The 22736-nt window shown below is 40.5% G+C and overlaps 1 protein-coding gene across 1 annotated transcript; it reads left to right on the plus strand.

Moving 5' to 3' along the window:
* The first annotated feature begins 1907 nt into the window (after positions 1-1907).
* Positions 1908-16943, plus strand: Cct4 (chaperonin containing TCP1 subunit 4). Its single transcript, XM_048352844.1, has 14 exons — positions 1908-2181; positions 4424-4476; positions 5636-5725; positions 6823-6931; positions 7041-7183; positions 7954-8075; positions 10269-10401; positions 11589-11728; positions 13334-13430; positions 13513-13623; positions 13706-13836; positions 14337-14571; positions 16400-16513; positions 16733-16943. Exons 1-14 carry the CDS (start codon positions 2055-2057, stop codon positions 16745-16747), a joined length of 1620 nt encoding a protein of 539 aa, XP_048208801.1. The 5' UTR covers positions 1908-2054; the 3' UTR covers positions 16748-16943.
* Positions 16944-22736: the final 5793 nt, after the last annotated feature.

Genomic DNA, 22736 nt, shown 5'->3' on the forward strand with positions numbered 1-22736 from the left:
AAAAGCCGGAAGTGGTGCTGTGGCTCAAGTGGTAGAGTGCTAGCCTTGAGCAAAAGACGCTCAGGGACAGTACCCAGGCCCTGAGTTCAAGCCCAAGGACTGGCAAGAAGAAAAAAAAAAGGGGGGGGAAAATTCTAAATACTTTTGTATTTCATTGAACAAAGAGAAACAACATGGAAAAGCAACTAAACCTGTGATACAGCTAAAGGGAAGTAATTATTTTTATCAAGGTCTATGTGTACAGAAGTTTCTCAATCTCAATGTCATGTCCTTGGTAAGAATCTTTTCTTCTGGTATAGAGCAAACATCCTCTAAATGACAGTTCTATCTCCTGCTTTAAGGAAGCAAAGCGGGAATCTGGTCACTGCTTTTTTTTAAGTGCATCTAACTTAAAATATGCCCAAGTGGCATATTTTGGGTATGGTATTACTGGAGCTAGCCTACACCAAATTCCAAAGCACAGCACTGAGCAACAAAGAAATGCTATTGCCAATACTGCTTGGGTTGGTACCCATTGAGTTAACAAATAAAACACTTAAAGATAGAATTATTTTATTAAATTTCAAAGCAGCCTGGGGCCTGTACCTTGTACCTGTAATTCCAACTACTCAAGCGATTGCGATTTAATGATTACAACAAAGTCTGTGACACTCTTCTCTCTAGCCAGCAAAAAGCCAGAAGTGAAGTTGTGGCTCAAGTGGTAGAGTGGTAGTAACCTTGGGTGAAAAAGCTAAGAGATAAATAACCCTTAGGCTGAGTTCAAGCCCCAGTTGGCACCGGAGAAAAAAAAGGTAAGAAAAGAAAAACACAGCCCTTTAACTTACTGCACAATGTCATTTTATGGGTAATCATTCTTAATAACTAATATTGAATGAGCCTGGCCTGCATAAACCTTCCTATTTAATGATAATATAAACCTTGGGCTGGGGATATAGCCTAGTGGCAAGAGTGCCTGCCTCGGATACACGAGGCCCTGGGTTCGATTCCCCAGCACCACATACACAGAAAACGGCCAGAAGCGGAGCTGTGGCTCAAGTGGCAGAGTGATAGCCTTGAGCGGGAAGAAGCCAGGGACAGTGCTCAGGCCCTGAGTCCAAGGCCCAGGACTGGCCAAAAAAAAAAAAAAAAAAAAAAAAGATAATGTAAACCCAGCAGTTTAGTTCATGATAGTTCCTGCTTCTGTGTTGGAATACTGCTTCCATCTACTTATGGAATAAGATGGAGCTTCAATTCCCTCATTAAAGACAATAGCACCTATTTCATGGGATCATTGTTGCAAATTAGATGAAATAAAATGTGCAAACCTTCGCATTTTGCTTAGGAGATAATTCAGTTAAATAGTTATTACAAGGTTCGTGTTCTCTGAGAGTCGATGGCTGTTCTGTAGGAGAAATTATTGTCCATGAGCCGGTGGAATTAGGCAATCCTGACAGGTAATTACATCTCTCAAACTAATATGCTCTGGCATTTAACCTCGTGTATTTAAACTGCCCAGTATCAACCAATATGAACCAACTTTAATACTTAAAAAAAAGGGAAACAACGGCCATCGCAAAGCTATTTTTCCAAACCTCAAAATTAGTTAAATTGAGGACAGAAAAAAGCTAGCGAAGCCGCAATCCCTGCCACTGGGTCCAGCCAGTGAGTGGAGGGGGCCTCACAGCCTTGGAGGACCGAGTGGGGCGATGTGGGGATTCCCATCCCCTGCCTGCAAAATCGCGCGCTGTTATTGAGGCCCACGCGAATGCAGCCTGCTCCCGGTCTTCTCTGCGACATCACCACTCACCGCCGCTCCCCGTGCCCGGACCAACTGTCCCGGCGAAGCCCGAGCGAGCTCCGGCGCGCGCAACCAGCTCACCCGGCGCGCGGCGGGCAGCCCGCGACGTCACACCGGCGCCTCACCGTCAGCCAGGCCCCCTTTCTGCCTCCACCTCTTCCCGGCGCCGCTTTCTGGAAGGTTCGTGAAGACTGTGAGTGCGCCGTTTCCCTACGGCGGTCAAGAATCCGTGTCCATCCGTCCTTCCTGAGCCAGCGCGGACTTAGCCACGCTTGCCATGCCGGAGAACGTGACACCTCGGAGCGGGGCGGCCGCCGGAGCTGCCGGCGGTCGTGGGAAAGGCGCCTACCAGGACCGCGACAAACCGGCTCAGATCCGCTTCAGCAATATCTCCGCGGCCAAAGGTACCGCTACCTTCCCCAGGTCTGGCCCCGCCGCTGTGCGGGGCCGAACTCATCTCTCCCAGGTTTGGGGAGGGTACGGCTCACCCACGGGGTACCTCGAGAAGTTCTGCGGAGAGATTCTTTTTGCCGCTGTTGTCCTTGGACCCGCCCAGTTGGGATTGCGGGTCTTTCTCATCCCTGGTGGTGCGTTATTCCTCACACGTGGGAGCAGAAAGCAGTTAACACTTACAAACGGGCCACTTAACCTGTCGACTGGGTCCGGTCGTAGGCGGCGTTTGAGCGTTGTTTTTCTTTATAAAACTGTTATTTGAACTTTGGCACGATTGTTGGAACTGAGTAGTCTTCATGACAAAATTGGGGTAGGGCCCGTTGTACCAAGGTGTGGACGACCGTCTTTGGAAATAATTACGGAAAGTCACATGTGCAAGTTGTCTCTGCTGTCAAGTAACAGACATTGTATTGTCTTTGTAGAAACCAAGGAAACTTGAATTTCATTCTCATTGTTTCGTGACTTCGCGAGCTTTGACCAATGAACTGAGGTTTCTTTATCCATAAAATTGAGAAGGAGGATTTTTTTGAGTTGTGAGGATGAGGCGAAGTCGAATTCATGTAGAAAGACGTGGGAGGAAGAATAAGAACAAAGACGTTGAGGTCTTATCTGCCAATTGAATATAGCAAGTGTCTCATTGGAAAATAAAATATTTTCAGTGAGAAGTGGGACTGGAAAGTTTAGGCTGGGGCTAGATCTGGAAGGTCCGAATGTCCTGGAAAGCAGTTGACTTTATTTACTGCAGTACAGATAATAATTAGGTGGAATGAGGTAAGTAGCTAATTTGTAGAGTTGCTGTGAGGATTCAGTGAGAAACAATATAAGGATCCTGGAGGTGTGGTAATGTTTAAAAGACAGGCGCCAGATGGTAGTTTCTAACTAAGGTAGGAGAAGTCTGATTGACCAGATAGTTAGATTAGGGGTCACTTACATTAAGGAGCCATATGCTGGGCTGGGGATATGGCCTAGTGGCAAGAGTGCTTGCCTCGTATACATGAGGCCCTGGGTTCGATTCCCCAGCACCACATATACAGAAAATGGCCAGAAGTGGCGCTGTGGCTCAAATGGCAGAGTGCTAGCCTTGAGCAAGAAGAAGCCAGGGACAGTGCTCAGGCCCTGAGTCCAAGCCCCAGGACTGGCCCCCCCCCCCCCCCAAAAAGGAGTCATATGCTTTCAGGGGAGCCATAGTTGAAGCTTATGTGTACTAGATTAGGATCGAGATGTTGAGAGATTCTGGGGCCAACCTAAATGATCGGTTGGGTTTCAACAAACAAGGGAAGATGAAAGATTTAAAAAAAGAAAAAAGGGAGATAGAGTAGCCTTTCATGAAAACAAGTTTTAAATAATTGAAACTGAACAAATGAAGTGCATGTAAGAAGATACGGGCACCTAAATTATTTGTGAGCTTAACCACATAGGAGGGAAGAGAGCAGGTCCCACAAAATCTTAGAATTAAGAAAAACCTTCTGCCAGGTAAATTTTTAGTTTAACTCTGGCAACAAGTTCATTTTGGTATGGGGGGGGGGATAAGAGCACCATTTGTGGGTTGTGAAGAAGCTGTAGATACCAGTACATCTGTTATTTAGCATGAATTGTTCCACAGACTGACTTTGGTGGCACAGAACATGTTGTTTGCATGGTGGGTATCTTCTAGAGACTTCACAATTTTGAAGATCAGAGCATTCTTGAAATCTTTTATAAAATCTTGGCCAGTCTGGTCCACTAAAGTGGATTGAAAACCTAGTATTGATTGGATAATTAGGAATAATAGATCAAAGTTATGAAATAAATAAATTGCAAATTTTAAATTAGGCAAAGTATTTCTATTTTAACTTTTTACAGTTATTACACAGTATGGGTAGAGGCATTATGCAGGTCATGGAATACAATTGGTTAGGGCATAGTCCTTTTATATGGGATGCATAGCTGTGAGAAACCTATAGGTGAATTAACAAAATAGAAACATTCATAGATAAGAACATAACTTTGGCATAATAAGCTGAGCTGTTTTGTAATATACCGGTAATGATAAAGGCTATTTGAAGGTTTGGTTTTAGTTACTGTTTTATTAAAGGCACTGTAGCATTTTCAGTCTATAGTGATAGAAGAAATAACAGTCCTCCGTCAGAACTTAGAAGTAGTTTTGCTATTTAAATAAAGTCTTGATTTATTTCTTATTTCTTCTGTTTACAGCGGTTGCTGATGCTATTAGAACAAGCCTTGGACCAAAAGGAATGGATAAAATGGTAAAAGTTAACTTCCCCATATATATATTGAGTACCCCCTGACTGATGAAAGGTATGATGTGTTGTTTAGTCAGGCATGGTGGCTAAGGCTTGGAAACCCAGCTACTTTGAGGCAGAGATTGAGGTTTGAAACTAGCGTAGCCAAAAACTTAAGACTTCATCTCAACAGATATGCTGGATATGATTATTCACATCTGTAATCCCAGCTACAGGGGTACCACCCTGGACAAAAAGGCAAGTATTGTTTAAATAGCAAAGAGTGGTCTGGTGCCTGTGACTCCCTCCTTAATCCTAGCTACTAAGGAGGCTGAGATCTGAGGATCAAGGTTCAAAAAAGAGGGCTGGGAATCTGGCCTAGTGGTAAAGTGCTCACCTCGTATACATGAAGCCCTGGTTCGATTCCTCAGTACCACATAACGTAGAAAAAGCTGGAAGTGGCACTGTGGCTCAAGTGGCAGAGTGCTATCCCTGAGCAAAAAGAAACCAGGGACAGTGCTCAGGCCCATAGTCCAATTCCCAGGACTGGCAAAAAAAAAAAAAAAAAAAAAAAGACAGCCTGGGCAGGAAAGTCTGATTAACCACAGAAAACCAGAAGTGGCACTGTGACTCAAAACTAGTAGAAGGCTAACCTTGAACAAAAAAGCTCAGGGACAGGGCCCAGGCATTGAGTTCAAGGCCTATAACCTACCAAATAAAAACAAAAAAGTATTAGAGCAGTAGGTACCTTAGAGAGTTCAGAGGGGAGAGATTACAGTGAACAGTACTTAAATAATTCATACTTGGTGTTTAATACAGAGAAGTAGAGTACATCCCACTTTTATGTTCTATTTGGGGATTTGAGCTTCTACTAGTTGTCTAGCAGCATAAAAAAAACAGACATACTACAAGAATAATTTGAGTACTGTGCCCTCAAGTTTAGTAGATGATAGGAAAAGCACTCCTTCTGAATGTTAAAAGTTTGTGTCACCTAATGCTGCTGCGTTTTTGAGGGTGCTGTGAAACAAGGTACTCTGTTGACTATTAGAACTGTGTTCATGTTACGTGGTGCTGACTTTTTGGCAGAAAGTGTTTATTAACTTCTTTATGATGAAGTACTAAATTGAGTAGACAGCTTTTAGAATGTCACATTGAAATAAAACTTGTGGAAAAAAATTTTCAGATTCAAGATGGAAAAGGTGATGTGACCATAACAAATGATGGTGCCACCATTCTGAAACAAATGCAAGTATTACACCCAGCAGCTAGGATGGTAGGTATAATTATAGGTAAAGTTTATTATTTTCAGTATACTCTTTGTATTTGGTAGTTACATTTGATCACCTACCATTTAAACGTGGTGTTTTTTTTTTCTGTTTATGCTACATAGGTTTGTCTCCTTCAATATGATGTCCTCCAATTTAAGTGATATTTCATTTAGGGATAGTTTTAATACTGGATATAATAAAGCAAGAATCCCTTTGTCCTGTACATTTTAAGGAAGAATGAAAACAAGTGGTACTTTCCAGATAATTAGTTTAATGAATGTTAGAGGCAAACACAATAACTTTGTTTACTTTGTAGGGTTCTAGGGATTGAAACCAGGGCTTTGCATATACTAATCAAACACTCTACCATTGAGCTCTATCCCCAGTCCCTGGAGGGCTATAAAATAATAAAATCATGTCAAAAATTTCACTGGCATTTACTTAAATAACCAAGGCAGCTGGGTGCCAATGGCTTCCATTTGTAGTCCTAGCTACTTAGGAGGAGGCTGAGATCTGGAGAACATGGTTCAAAGCCAGTCTGTGCAGAAAAGTCTGAGACTCTTACCTCTACCAAAAGTCAGAAATAGAGGTATGGCTAGTAGAACACTAGCCTTGAGGACAAAAGCTCAGGAACAGTGCTGAAGCCCTAAGTTTACCCCCAGGACTGGCACCAAAACAGAAACAGGTAACAATGTTAAGTCTATTATCAGCTGAGAAATTACCTTATCTTGTAGTAGAAAGTCCACCTGAGCTGGTAGCTGGTGGCTCATGCCTGTAATCCTACCTACTCAAGAGGCTGATATCTGAGGATCATGGTTCAAAGCCGGCCTAGGCAAGAAAGTGTGTGTGACTTACCTACAGTAAACCAACAGAAACCTAGAAATGGCACTTTGACTCAAAATGGTGGAGTAGTAGAGAGCTAACCTTGACTGAAAAAAACTCAAGGGTAGTACCTACACCCTAAGTTCAAGCCCCGCAACTGACCCCCCCCAAAAAATTTTTTTTTCACTGACTTCTAATTCTTTGAGGCACTGATAAGATCTTTTGAATTATCTGTTGCTATGTTCTCACATGTCTTATTTAGCATCTTGATATGTTCTAGCTGGTGGAGCTGTCTAAGGCTCAAGATATAGAAGCAGGAGATGGCACCACGTCAGTGGTCATCATTGCTGGCTCTCTCTTAGATTCTTGTACCAAACTTCTTCAGAAAGGTAGGATCTGCTTTGTTAGAATTAGAAAAGTTCAGGACTGCTTTAACATTTTAATGAGTAGAATATTTTTGGTCTTATCTTTATAATTGACTGTTTTCATAAATAACAGGAATTCATCCAACCATCATTTCCGAGTCATTCCAGAAGGCTTTAGAGAAAGGTATTCAAATCTTGACTGACATGTCTCGACCTGTGGAACTGAGTGACAGAGAAACTTTGTTAAACAGTGCAACCACTTCATTAAACTCAAAGGTGAGACAAGCACTAAGAGATAGTTGTCACATTATCGTTTCAGGGTTTTTTTTTTTTATTCCTGATCCTAATATAGACAAACATTAACTTGCTGGGTAATCAAATTTGTGTAACAGTTGGTTTATGATTACAAAATAAAATGATCCATGAGACTTACAAAGGAGTTGAGTATTTGGTAGGTACTATATCTATTTCCAGCTTTTTATTTAATGCATTTTTAGTACTTGATAAAACTAGACTTTGAATTGCCTCTTAAAAATCTTTTCCACCTCCCAAATCACAATATAGTATTTGTCAATACACTTACATTTTAAGTAAGAAACCTCCACATAAAATTAATTGAACAGTGGGCTGGGAATATGGCCTAGTGGCACGAGTGCTTGCCTTCTATACATGAGGCTCTCGGTTCGATTCCCCAGCACCACATATATGGAAAGCGGCCAGAAGGGGCGCTGTGGCTCAGGTGGCAGAGTGCTAGCCTTGAGCGGGAAGAAGCCAGGGATGGTGCTCAGGCCCTGAGTCCAAGGCCCGGGACTGGCCAAAAAAATTGAACACTTTTTTAGATTACCTTTAAAGTTATTTGTACTCTAGCCAGTCTGAATACAGTATTTGTGCCATTGGGTGGAAAGGCATTGTTGTATACGGGCTTGTCATGTGGTTCCTTTTCCGTGTCCTACTCTAAAAAGATGATAACCAGTTCTTTTATTACTTTGTCATTGAAAAACTAGAACTTTTTCTACTATGAGGATTAACTTTTTTTAAAATTGTAGGTTGTCTCTCAGTATTCAAGTCTGCTTTCTCCAATGAGTGTCAATGCAGTGATGAAAGTGATTGATCCAGCCACGGCTATAAGTGTAGATCTTAGAGATATTAAAATAGTTAAGAAGCTGGGGTAAGTATTGCTAATTACAACTTTGACATTGACAAAAATAAGTTGCAAAACTTTTCAATTGAAATTTTTTATTTATTTTTATTTATTTATTTATTTTTGCCAGTCCTGGGTCTTGGACTCAGGGCCTGAGCACTGTCCCTGGCTTCTTCTCGCTCAAGGCTAGCACTCTGCCGCTTGAGCCACAGCACCGCTTCTGGCGGTTTTCTGTATATGTGGTGCTAGGGAATCGAACCTAGGGCCTCGTGTATCCGAGGCAGGCACTCTTGCCACTAGGCCATATCCCCAGCCCTCAATTGAAATTTTTTGTTTTGTTTTGTTTTTGGCCAGTCCTGAGGGCTTGGAACTCTAGACCTGTGCACTATCCCTGGCTTCTTTTTGCTCAAGGCAGCACTCTACCTCTTGAGCCACAGCACCACTTCTGGTTTCTTCTGTTTATGTGGTGCTGAGGAATCGAACCCAGGGCTTCATGCGTGCTAGGCAAGCACTCTACTACTAAGCCACATTCTCAGCCCTCAATTGAAATTTTTTTATTTAAGCAATTGTACAAAGGAGTTACCATTTAAACAAAGCAGTTTATGAATATAATGCACCTTGATCAATGTCACCCCTTCAGCATTCTTACCACCCTTTGATCTGTCCCCTTTTTATTTTGTTTCTTTGAGAATTGCATTAGTACGAGAATCTCAAGGTTTTGTTATATTTACTTACTATAGTGGTACACTAGTTAATCCAAGAGGTTTGAGGATGGGTAGTGGGCTGAAGCATTTTTCTTTGGGCTAATATTCTTTTTTTTTTTTTTTTTAAGTTTTTATTATAAAACTGATATACAGAGAGGTTACAGTTTCACACGTTAGGCATTGGATACATTTCTTGTACTTTTGTTACCTTGTCCCTCATACCCCCCTCCCCCTCCCCCTGTCCCCCCCCCAGGTGTTCAGTTCACTTACACCAAACAGTTTTGCAAGTATTGCTTTTGTTGTTGTTTCTCGTATTTTACCCTTTGTTTCTCAATTTTGGTATTCCCTTTCAATTTCCTAATTTTAATACCAGTACACACTGTTTCCCATACACTCAGATAAGATTACAGAGATAGTGTAGATACAATCACAAGAAGGTGATACACGAACATCATCAATAGTAGAAACTACAGATACTCATGGGATGTTGAAAGTAGTTACAACTCTGATATAACAATCATTTTCATAAAATGGAGTTCATTTCACTTTGCATCATCTTATGGTATCATAAGGGTATAGCTATTGGGCTCTTGTGATCCTCTGTTGTGACTTGCCTAAACCTGTGCTAATTAGTCCCAATAAGGGAGACCATAGAGTCCATGTTTCTTTGGGTCTGGCTCACTTCACTTAGTATAATTTTTTCCAAGTCCTTCCATTGCCTTACAAATGGGGCAATGTCATTCTTTCTGATAGAGGCATAAAATTCCATTGTGTATATGTACCACATTTTCCTGATCCATTCATCTACGGAGGGGCATCTGGGTTGGTTCCAGATTCTCGCTATGACAAACTGCGCTGCAATGAACATTGTTGTGCTAGTGACTTTACTTTGATTTTGTTTGTAGTTTTTTGGATAAATACCCAAAAGTGGGGTTGCTGGGTCATAGGGGAGTTCTACATTTAGCCTTCTGAGGAATCTCCATACTGCTTGCCAGAGTGGCTGAACCAGTTTACATTCCCACCAACAATGAAGTAGGGTTCCCTTTTGGCCACATCCCCTCCAACAACTGTTATTGTTAGTTTTCTTGACATATGACATTCTTACTGGGGTGAGATGGAATCTCAATGTTGTTTTGATTTTGCATTTCCTTTATGGCCAGTGATGTAGAGCACTTTTTCATATGTCTCTTGGCCATTCTCATTTCCTCATCAGAGAAGTCTCTTTGTAGGTCTTTAGCCCACTTGATGAGCGGGCTATTAGTTCTTTGCGGTTTTGTTTTGGAGGAAAGTAATTTTTTTAGTTCTGCATATATTTTAGATATGAGGCCTTTGTCCGTTGAATGGTCGGTAAAGATCTTCTCCCAGTCTGTGGGCTTTCTGTTTATCTTGCAAGCTATGTCCTTTGCCGTGCAGAAGCTCTGCAGTTTGATGTGGGCTAATGATTCTTAACATGTTAACAACATAGTCTCCAAGTTCCACGACTTCTTTATCCTCTGCTTATTTTCTTTTTTCTTAGTGGGACAATTGATGATTGTGAATTGGTAGAAGGACTAGTTCTCACCCAAAAAGTGGCAAATTCTGGCATAACGAGAGTTGAAAAGGCTAAGATCGGGCTTATTCAGTTTTGCTTATCTGCTCCCAAAACAGATGTAAGTAAAATCCAAATGAAATTAGTTTTGTTTGCTGTTTAACTTTCTAATTAATTAAAACATTTCCTCATTAAAATAAAAACAAAATGGCTAACAGGTGATTTAAAGGGCCTGTCTAAAACTTAAGGGGTGGTTGTAAAAGTTTTTAGGTTCTTTGCAAAGTTCTGCAAACTTTACCTGTCTTGTAACTTGCAGATATTTTGTTTCAACAAGTAGAAACTTAAACCAGTTTGATGGTTGCACTATGAAAAAACTGTTTTTACTTAATGTATTACTGCATCTATTAGTTGAAAAAGTGTCATTTTCTAAAAAAAAAAAAAAAAAAAAGTGGGAGGGGTTGATTGGTATCTCAAATTTGTTTTACCTGTGCTAGCAGACTTCCTGTTCAGTATTTTAATTCTCAAAACCTTAGCCTATATGATGCATAGTGCTGGTCTTGACATAAAATTTATCTTTACCATCTTAACAGTTTTTTATGACAAACCAGAGTAAAAAAGTATACAATTGATACTGTTTTTATAACATAATTTGTATGCAAAAGGTTGACATTCAAGAAATAGGTTGGTTTGGGAAGTGTAGAATAGGAGGATCTCAGATGAAAGCTAGTCTGGGCAAAAAAGTCTACAAGGCAGTCTCACCCAAAGAAGTTGGGCGCGGTGGCACATGCCTATCATCACAGCTGTGACCGGAAACCTTTAAAAAAAGCAGATTGCTGACTTGGCAGAAAGCAAAAACAACAAAATAACCTTAAAGAGGGGGGTAGAGGTGTGATCCAGCTCTTGCCTAATGATCCATCGCAAGGCTACCTCACTAACACCAAGTAGGATAATGATTTTGTTTTCCTTTTTGTACTGAAATGCAGCTGGGCAGAAGGACTTGATACTGGGGCTGATATACCTGGCTTTTTACTTGGGGTTGGTGCTCTACCACTTGAGCCACACCTCCATTTTAACCTTTTTGCTGTTTAACTAGAGATAATATCTCATGCACTATTATGCCTTGGCTTTTAACTGCCACCCTCAGATCTCAGCCTCCTGTGTAGCTGGGACTGAAACTACTAGTACCTAGGTTAATTCACATTTTCTAATAAAAAATGGACCTTAAGTTTGTGTGTATATACTTCATTATGATTTTAGTTGTATTCTGTATGTATTTCCACTTAAAAAGTGTGTTCTTTTTCTAAACAGATGGATAATCAAATAGTAGTTTCTGACTATGCCCAGATGGACAGAGTGCTGCGAGAAGAAAGAGCCTATATTTTAAATTTAGTGAAGCAAATTAAAAAAACAGGCTGTAATGTTCTTCTTATACAGAAGTCTATTCTAAGGTGTGGAACTGTTTTGTTCATCCCTTAATTATAATTCATTTAGATACCCAAAAGCACTTTTTTGGGGGGAGGGGGGGGCCTTGAACTCAGAGCCTAGGTACCTCTGAGCATTTCTGCTCAAGGCTAGGGCTTTACCACTTAGAGCCACAGCACCACTTCCGGTTTTCTGTTGGTTAATTGGAGATAGTCTCATGGACTTTCCTGGCTTTGAATCAAGATCCTCAGATCTCAACCTCCTGAGTAGCTAGGATTGCAGGCATGAGCCACCAGCATTCAGCCCTATAGCCACTTTTTAAGAAATAATGTGACTAAAGAATCAAACATCTATAATCTTCATTTTTGGAGTATCGTCATATATTGAGTATAAAACAGATTGTCTTTTCTTTGTGATAATACAAATGTGGAATGTATAGCCTTTGTAGATAGAGTTTAAACATCAAAGTAGAATTCCTTTTTTTTGGCCAGTCCTTGGACTAGGCCTAAGCACTATCCTTGGCTTCGTGTTGCTCAAGGCTAACACCCCACCACTGTGCCACTTCTGGCTTTTTCTGTATATGCGGTGCTAAGGAATCAAACCCAGGGCTTCATGTATACAAGGCAAGCACTTTACACTAGGCCATATTCCCAGCCCTAGAATTTCTTTTTTTTCTTTTTTCTTTCTTTTGCCAGTCTTGGGCCTTGAGCTCGGCCTGAGCACTGTCCCTGGCTTCTTTTTGCTCAAGGCTATAGCACTCTGCCACTTGAGCCACAGCGCCACTTCTGGCTGTTTTCTGTATATGTGGTGCTGGGGAATAGAACCTAGGGCTTCATGTATACAAGGCAAGCACTCTTGCCACTAGACCATATTCCCAGTCCCTCTTTCTTTTTCTTTTTCGTTTTCTCTTTTTTTTATTTTAAAGCTGCATTTGGTTTAAAATTAAAGGTCTTACAATTGAAGATTTGGTTCTTTTAGAGGGAATGCTTTAGATAGTATTTATGCCAAAGGGATTCTCAGGTTTGAACTGATCTTTGTTTTTTGTTTGTTTTGCCACTAGGCCATATTCCCACCCCCTTTGTTTTTTTTTTTTTCCTTCACTGTATTCCAACTAGGAATGCATAGTCCCATTTATTCCTTTGACACATTGTACCAGAAAGTAACATGAGTACTTATTTTACATAGTCTTTGATGGATAACAGTTGAAGGAATGGGTTCTAATCCCAAATTATATGATAGTGGCATTGAGTAAGTTGGTTCCAAAACTCAGTTTGCATAACTTTCAGTAATATTAGTAATCTCCATCTTACCATTATCACACTTGAGATTCTGAATGTGGTTTCTGAATTTATACTGTCAGTAAAGGTACTGGCCTAATTATTTTGTGTATTTTATAGTATAGGAGGAAGGGTACATTTTATTTTGGGAAATGAAATAACGTAGAATTATAAGTCTTAAAGAATTTAGCTTAAAAGTTTAAAGTATTTTTCTTCACAAAAAGATGTGATTGGCCAATCATAATAAAGCCTTAGAAGCTTTGAACAGCAAAGTGGAGGGTTTTTTTTCCTCTTCGGTTTAATTTGGGTTGGGTTTTTGCCTTACATAACATAACCATTTATTTTGTGTTATAGAGATGCTCTTAGCGATCTTGCATTACATTTTCTGAACAAGATGAAGATTATGGTGATTAAGGACATTGAAAGAGAAGACATTGAATTCATTTGTAAGGTACAGTATTAATGTCTGTATTTGTAAAATGTCCACTGATAAAGTGTTGTTTTGATTTCTGGGTTTGGTTTTTTTTTCCCAGACAATTGGCACCAAACCAGTTGCTCATATTGACCAATTCACAACTGATATGCTGGGTTCTGCTGAGTTAGCTGAGGAGGTCAGTTTGGATGGTTCTGGAAAACTGCTCAAAGTAAGAGTATTATTATAATTAAGTTTTTATTTGCTTGGATTTTTTTTTAACCTTTACCTAATTTGAAATTGGTTTACTAAAGATTACAGGCTGTGCAAGTCCAGGAAAAACAGTTACAATTGTTGTACGTGGTTCTAACAAGCTAGTGATCGAGGAAGCTGAACGGTCCATTCATGATGCCCTGTGTGTTATTCGCTGCTTAGTGAAGAAGAGGTAAGATTTTGAAATTAAAACTTGTGGGGTTTAAGTATAAATTTTTTATTTTTTGCCAGTCCTGGGGCTTGAACTCGGGGCCTGAGCACTGTCCCTGGGGTTTTTTTTTGCTCAAGGCCAGCACTCTACCACTTGAGCCACAGCACCCCCTTCTGGCCTTTTCTATATATGTGGTGCTGAGGAATCGAACCCAGGGCTTCATGTATAAGGAGGCAAGCACTCTACCACTAGACCATATTCCCAGCCCCTAAGTATAAAAAAGTATTTGTGGCTCACCGATAGCTATAATCCAGCTACTCAGGAGCCCAAGCAGAAAAGTCCATGAGATTCTTATCTCTGATTAACCAGCAAAAAGCTCGAAGTAGATGTGTAGCTTTATGTGGTAAAGTGCCAGCCTTAAGCAAAAAAGGCAAGCAATAACTCAAGATCCTAAGTTTGAGGCCCAATACTAACACTAAAATTTGCTGTCAAAATAGCTTTAAAATATTTGTGGATTTCAGAGCTCTTATTGCCGGAGGTGGTGCTCCAGAAATAGAGTTGGCCCTAAGATTGACTGAGTATTCACGAACACTGAGTGGTATGGAATCGTACTGTGTTCGTGCTTTTGCTGATTCTATGGAGGTCATTCCATCTACACTAGCTGAAAATGCTGGCCTGAATCCCATTTCTACAGTAACAGAACTAAGAAATCGGCATGCCCAAGGAGAAAAGACTACTGGCATTAATGTCCGAAAGGTAATTTTAATGGCTGAAAATTATGACTAAGATAAAAATACTAAGCTTTGGATGTGTGTTGGGTAAAAGACATTGTAGTGTATAACCTTGGACTTAAATATGAGACCTACAAAGCATAAATGTATGAGTTTGAAATTGAGAAATACTTTCCCCATTAACGGGAAATACTACTTGGTTCTTAATAACTTTTACCTAGTTTTAATGGTTCTTCAGTTTCTTTCATTGTACAAACAATAGTTACTTCTGGATCTGAGAGCTAAGAGCAATATTAGAGCTAACATCACTGTAGTGAGATAAATTCATAGAAGAGTTTTGATGTTGAAGAACAAATCTATGATAGGGAGAAAAAATAATGCTCAGGGGCTGGGGATATAGCCGAGTGGCAAGAGTGCCTGCCTCGGATACACGAGGCCCTAGGTTCGATTCCCCAGCACCACATATACAGAAAACGGCCAGAAGCGGCGCTGTGGCTCAAGTGGCAGAGTGCTAGCCTTGAGCGGGAAGAAACCAGGGACAGTGCTCAGGCCCTGAGTCCAAGGCCCAGGACTGGCCAAAAATAAAAATAAAAATAAATAATAATGCTTAAATGTTCCTTTTTTCTTTCTTTTTTTTCTCTTTTTGTCATGGGGCTTGAACTCTGGGCCTTGGTGCTGGTCCCTGAGCTCTTCAGCTCAAGGCTAGTGCTCTACCACCTGAGCCACTGCGCCATTTCTGGTTTTCTGGTGGTTAATTGGAGATGAGTCTTACGGACTTTCCTGCCCCAGCTGGCTTTGAACCATGACCCTCATATCTCAGCCTCCTGAGTAGGTAGGATTACACTCATGAGCTACCAGCACCTGGCTTCAAATGTTACTTTTGAGTAGTGCAGAAGCCCAAAGGGAAAAGGGATGATGGGACTACTTGGCTTCAAATGTTACTTTTGAGTAGTGCAGAAGCCCAAAGGGAAAAGGGATGATGGGGAATACAACATTTCACGTGCTACAGCAGTAGTTTATAGATGAAAATGGGTCGAGGTTATTCCCATTCCCATTTGTGAGGAAGGGACTTCAAGGTTGGAAAGACAGATAAAAGCTCCTGTAATTAGGGTTCACTAAAGTTTGTTAACAAATTAGGGCAATGAGTTCTTTAAGGAAAGAGGTCTGGAAGTATGGGTATCTGTCTTAGGGATAAAGGGACTAGAATAGTGTAATGAAGAACCTAAGGGGGAAAATACGGAAGATATAAAGGAAGAGTGAGCCCGACTTGGTGTAACTGAATTAAGAGCCATAGGTAATTGAACCATTGAAATTCTCGTAACTTGTGTGTGTGTTTGTGTGCGTGCCAGTGCCAGAACTGGGGTTTGAACACAGAGCCTTTTATTCTTGCTTGGCTTTTTTGTTTAAGGCTGGCACTCTACCACTTGAGTCACACAGTCCATTTCCAGCTTTTGGCTGGTTAATTGGAGAGATTTATTTTCCCAGGCTGACTTGGAACCTCGATGCTCAGATCTCGGCCTCCTGATAGCTAAGATTAGGTAAAATCCTTGAGCCATTGGCATCTGACAAAAATCTCCTAATCTTTAACTACTGTAATCACCTATGTGATTTTGCCAGGATGTTTTTAAACAAATGAGACTCAAAAGTTGTTCTAGGAACCTGGCATTAATTTTTTTCAGCTTGTGTTTGAAATACAGCCTGCAATTTATAGAAAAACTTCGTAGAATATCTTTTCCTGATGTGTCTAAACTGAGAAAACTAGATTTGAAACGGTCTGAAGGTATACTTAGCTCAAGGTAATGTTGATGTATATAATTTAACAAACACTAAAAAGAACCTATGCTGTTTTGCAGGGTGGTATTTCCAACATTTTGGAGGAGATGGTCGTCCAGCCTTTATTGGTTTCAGTCAGTGCTCTGACCTTAGCAACTGAAACTGTCCGAAGCATTCTGAAAATTGATGATGTGGTAAGTATATAGAGATTGTAAATTCCCCTACATGGTCAAAAAGACACACTTTTGTTTTGTTGATAAAATGTTTGTTAGTTATCACAATGATAATTCATTACTTTTTTTCTTACCTGTAATATCAAGAAGGAATTTGGAGAGTTGCCTTAAATATCTTCCACCCGTAAGAGTCTCTCGTTACTGAACATGCTTCGAAACTTACGTTTTTTTTCTCAATAGGTAAACACTCGATAATCTAGATAATGCTGGCTAACTGCCATGATTATGGCCACCAGTACCATGGCTAGAATGGATGATGATCACCTTCTTTGTGTTCCTTGTCTGGAAGATTGTTTCCCTTATGAATTCCTGGATTTGGTCTTCCAGTTGGCATCTGCTTGAAATGTATGGAACAACTTAATGAAAATATTAAATATTTGGTTTCAAATGAGATTGCTTCTCCAATGTTGTATTATTTCCGGTAACTTGAACCCCAAAACAATTTCACTTTTTTTTTCCTTTTTTTTCTTTTTTTGTCAGTTGTGGGGCTTAGGACTCAGAGCCTGGGCACTATCCCTGAGCTCTTTTATTCAAGGCTAGTACCACTTAGGCCACAGTGCCATTTTTGGCTTTCTGCTCGTTAATTGGAGGTAAGAGTCTCATGAGCTTTGCTGTCCAGGCTGGCTTTGAACCATCTTCAGATAGTCAGGCTCTTGAGTAGATAGAATTACAAGCATGAGCCACCAGGACCCAGCTACAATTTCACCTTTATATGTTTTCTTATCCATTCATCCTGGGTACTTTTCTTAATTCTATTTAGGCATTTATTCTGTTGATAGAATTAAAATATTTAAGAGAAAAATAAGCTCCAATATGTTCATTACTGATAAATGCTCCTTGGCATAATATATAGTAGACTCTTGATATCTATAGATATATGCTTCCCAAAGAGGTTGCTATTGATAAACCACAAATGCTCAGATAAAAACAATTTAATATTGTACAGTTACTCAAATTTACCTATACTGTACCTAGAATAAGTTTGAGAATCTGTAACTTGAAGCTACACGAAGCTACCTTGCTGCCACAAAATAATGTTTTATGTATTAATATCACTTCCCTAAAAATAGATCTTATTTCATGTTTTTTATCTTGAGGACTATAAGGGATTCAATTTTCCCATAACACCACCCAACACTTATCTGCAGCCTTTCAACAAATAAAAACCCAAGTCCAATAACTGGCTGGCTCAAAGTTTCTTGAAGTCAATTCAGAAAATTTGTAATTTTTAAGTTTTTTGACCAAGCTTGGTCAAAACATTATGTAATCCCCAAATAGAGTATTCTAGACCCAGAACCCATAAGTCTTTTTTTTTTTTTTTTTTGGCCAGTCCTGGGCCTGAGCACTGTCCCTGGCTTCTTTTTGCTCAAGGCTAGCACTCTGCCACTTGAGCCACAGCGCCACTTCTGGCCGTTTTCTGTATATGTGGTGCTGGGGAATGGAACCCAGGGCCTCATGTATACGAGGCAGGCACTCTTGCCACTAGGTCATATCCCCAGCCCCGAACCCATAAGTCTTAAGATCTAAGTAAGGATCATAGTTTAAAGCCAGCCCAGGCAGGAAAGTCCATGAAACTTCTTTCCAGTTAGCCACTAAAAAGCAAAAGCTCAGACTGTCCTAGCCCTGAGTTAAAGACTCAGGAGACCTACACCAAAAATAGATACTTAGAGGTATAGCTCAGTGGTAGAACATGCTTGCCTAGCATAAATGAGTGTTCAATTCCAGCACTTGAAAAACAGAGTACAGGTATGTGTAGCACATCTTCACAAAAGGGACTCAAACTGCTGCTTTTTTCCTTGTCTACCATTCTACCTACTGGGCCATGCCCCAAGCCTATCTGCCACTGCCCTTTTGCAGGAACCATCCTGTAAAATCTTGTCTGTCCTTGATTTAGGTATCTTCTAGTTAGTTCTGTGTACCTCTTATCTAGTCGGGTGTTTTGTTTGTTTTTATTTTTGCCAGTCTTGGGGCTTGAACTCAGGGCCTGAGCACTGTCCCTGGTTTCTTTGCTCAAGGCTAGCACTCTACCACTTGAGCCACAGAGCCATTTGTGATGCTAAGGAATCACACCCAGGGCTAGATGTATGTGAGGCAAGCATTCTACCACTAGGCCATGTTCCTAGCCCCTTTTGTCAAGCACTCTGAAAGCTGTCATTCCTTTGTATAAAGGCACATTTGAGGTAGGCCTCAACGTTATTGTTATACCTAAATATGCAAACTTTATATATAAATAAAAACATTATTGTTTCAGGGCTTGAACAAAGGGCAGGCTAGCCCTCTTCCACTTAAACTACCACAGTTCCACTTGTGGCTTTTTGGTGTTTAATTGGAGAAGAGTTATGGAATAGCCAGTATGGGTGGCTCATGTCTGTAATCCTAGCCACTCAGGAGGCGAAGCTATGAGGATGGAGGTTCAATGCCAGTCTAGGCAGCAAAGTCCACGAGACTCTTATCTCCAACAAAAAAGGCTAGAAGTGGCACTGTGACTCAAGTGCCCTAGGAATTTAAGCCCCAGGATAATAAATCACGGACTTTCCTGCCTGAACTGGCTTTCAACTGTGATCCTTGGATCTCAGCCAGCCTCCTGAGTAGCTATGATTACGGGTGTGATCTGCCAGTATGTGGCTATCAACTTGTTAAAGGGAATTCTTCCAAGATGAATATTTCTTTTTATTTGTGTAAGCTCAATAGCCTCCTCTTCAATAGCTTAGTGTGCTCTTTTCCTAAGTAACACTAAGCCTATCCAGTAAGTAAAATAATCAGCCTCCACCTCCCTTTACATTGAGATGGCATTCCTTTAGGGCAATTATGACCATATAAGGCAACAAAATCCCCTTAGAGTGACCTTCAGGCGTGGGCAGTTGCAGGACCCCTTATCTACCATATGGACAGCAGCCATAAACCATGATGAAGCCCCTAGAGCAAAGGTCCACACAGAGGTCCCCACCTCCAAGACCTCCTAGGTTATATATGTCACCCCAGACAGTAGACCACACTTCTCACTTCTCCCTAGTGAGGAGGGGGTCTTGCTGCTCCCTTTGCTGGCATATACCTGGATGTCTGCGTGGTTTCTGGCAATGTCTAATATATTCTAACAATTTGTTTATTTTTGTCAGTCATGAGGCTTGAACTCAGGGCTTGGGCGCTGTCCTTGAGCCTCTTTGTGCTCAACTCTAGTGCTCTACCACTTTGAATGGTAGAGTTCCACTTCTGATTTTCTGGTTGTTAGAAGTGAATCTCACAGACTTTCCGGCCCAGGCTGGCTTTAACCTCTGATCCTCAGTTCTCAGCCTCCTGAGTAGCTAGGATTACAGGCATGAGCCACCACATCTGGCTGACAAATATTTCTTAATTGTTAAGTTTGCTTTGATATAAACCAATAATTACTAACTACCTTGTTTAGGATTTAACTTGGGTTTTATAGCAGCCAAGAGTATAATCAATTTTAGGAATGTTAAGAGCACACAAATAATTGTTAGATAATTGCAAGCAGTGAAAGGATACATAAGAACAAAGTAGTGGAAGGACAAAGTATTCTGTTAAAACATTTAAAAGGCATACTTCTAATTAGTGTGAAGGAATATAACTTCCTAAGAAGCAGCAGTTTCATATGTTTGAGTGCTATTCCTCTAAATCTTTGAAAATACTCTAGCATGAAGGAAAATTTAGAACATGTAAATTGTTCAGCTAGATTAGTTCTTGACATTTGTCATTCAGTCAATTCTGAAACATGTATATCTTTTTAATTTTTTTGGTCTAGGACTGGAGCTATACCGCTTATGTTTATCTTAAAGTCTTCACAGTACAGAATTATCCAATGAGAATCTCAGGACTGGGCTGAGGATGTGGCTCAGTAGTAGACACTGCCAGGCATGCACAAGGCACATGGTACACTAGTGTTAGCACTACATCAACATAAAACCCAAAAAATAACTTGGGGAAAATTTAGTGGCACAAAGATTGAATACAAAATTCTGAGAACACATGTTAAGTGATTAAGACATAGAAGCACTTTACCTTGCAAAACACCTAATGCTTGGTTGTGGTTATGAATATGGGAAATGTCCCCAGCTTTTCATCATTGATAAAGCAGCTGAGAAAAAGAAGAGAAGGACTTAACATTTTAACATTGGCTCTGATGTCCCTAGGCTGTAACTTGAAAGCAGAACTGCTCATCTCATGGCCAGGAAGCAGAAATGGCCAAAATAAACATTATTGTTATTATGTGTCTTTAGTTGTACAAAGGAATTGTCAGTTAACAAAGCAGTTTATTAATACAATGCATCTTGGTAAGTGTCATCCCTTTCAACATTCTTATCCATCCCTCCCAATCTGCCCCTTCCCTCACTTCTCTTAATTTTGTAGGATTTACATTGAATTTTTTACCATTCTACCTCCCACCTGCTCATCATTCATCTACCTCACTCTTCTTGGGCCCCACCCCTTTTCCTGCTATTAAGAAGATAAAGCCTTCTCAGGCATACCCCCAGTGACTTCTTCCAATCAAGTCTCATCTAGTAGTCCAGTTGTGAATTCAATGACTTCACCTATTGGTAAAGTTAGAGCCTTATGATGCAGTCACCTCTCAAAGGCTTATCAGGGCCAACCAAGTACTTAACAAGTGTTTTGAGGGGACACTTCATCACCAAACTATAGCACCCACCAGAATTGGAGATAGGTATCTATCTGGCTTTGCTTCACTCAGCTCACCAACTCAGAAGTCAATCTCTTAAAAACTCTAACCATTTTAACCAGCTCATCCCTTGGCCTAGTTAAGTTGCACCAAACTGTAACATGTCTACCCTTGTTAACTTGCTTCCCATGCACCTCTCAAGCGATTATTTTAATGTCTGAAGATGAGAGTTTATATATATGTATATATATATTATATATATGTATATATATTATATATCTTTTATGACATGGGAATAATGCGTAATTACAATGTTTGTATCGTGATTTGGTAGTATCTGGTATTTGTAACTTCCCTTTTCCACTACCCATTCTATTCCTTTTGCCTTCAGCAAGCACCTCGACTGGTGGCTCTTTATTTGGTGGAGTGATTCAAATCACTCTGAAGGACTTAGAACTATGGATAGTTCTTCCTAAATTGAGTTGTTTTTCATTGACCTTAGTCACAGAGCATTATGTTTGGATATATCCTAAGGGACACTGATTCCAGTCATAATCTTCCTTAGTAGCCACTATTCCTTAGTAGCTAGGCCAGTTCCTGTAACTTCCTTCTTTGCCTGTTGATTCTCAGGTATGAGGAGATAGTCAGTGACTCCTGATGGAAGCATTCTTCTGGAGTTTAACACCTAGATCAGCAAACCAGTCATGAGAATAAAAAACAAAAATACTGCTGGTTCGACCCTTGGTCATAATTGTGAATCACTCACATTTCTACTCTTCATTCCTAGATCCATCAACTCAGCTATGGGAGAAACAGCCCCATATACTGGATGTTGGTCCAGAATATCTACAGCCTTTCTGGGAGCCCAGCTCCACACTGCCCTTTTTAAGAAGAAATAATTGCTAGGAGCTGGTGGCTCACAGCTGTAATCCTAGCTACTCAGGAGGCTGAGATTTGAGGGTGTGGCTTAAGTGGTAGAGCTCCAGCCTTGAGCACAAAGAGGCCCAGAGACAGTGCCCAGGTCCTAAGTTCAAGCCCCACAAGGGACAAAAAATAAAAAAACAAAATTCATGGTTATTTTAAAGGTAATGCACAGAGGGGTACAACTGTGTGTGTGTGTGTGTGTGTGTGTGTGTGTGTGTGTGTGTGAGAGAGAGAGAGAGACAGACAGACAGACAGACAGACAGAGAGAGCAGTCTGCTGTAACCAACCTGGTTACAGCTACTTGGTAGCTGAGGTGAGGCATGGTGCCATTAAAACCCTGAGTTCAAACCACTATACAACAACAACAAATTGTATGCAAACATAGTGAGAAGTGTGGCTGGGCTGGAGATGTGGTTCAGTGAAAAAGCACTTGCTTTATATGAAGCCCCAATTGACTTAATTCCCAGAATCACACACATACACACACCCCACATACAATTTACTGAGTACAAAAAGAGTACATACTGCATAATTCCATTTACATGAAGTTATAGACTAGGTTAGGGGTAGAATGAGGAACTGATGGGAAAAGGATACAAGGGAACTTTCAGGGAATGGAGTGTTGTA

Source organism: Perognathus longimembris, chromosome 8, assembly GCF_023159225.1.
Source record: "Perognathus longimembris pacificus isolate PPM17 chromosome 8, ASM2315922v1, whole genome shotgun sequence".
NCBI classification, from domain to species: domain Eukaryota; kingdom Metazoa; phylum Chordata; class Mammalia; order Rodentia; family Heteromyidae; genus Perognathus; species Perognathus longimembris.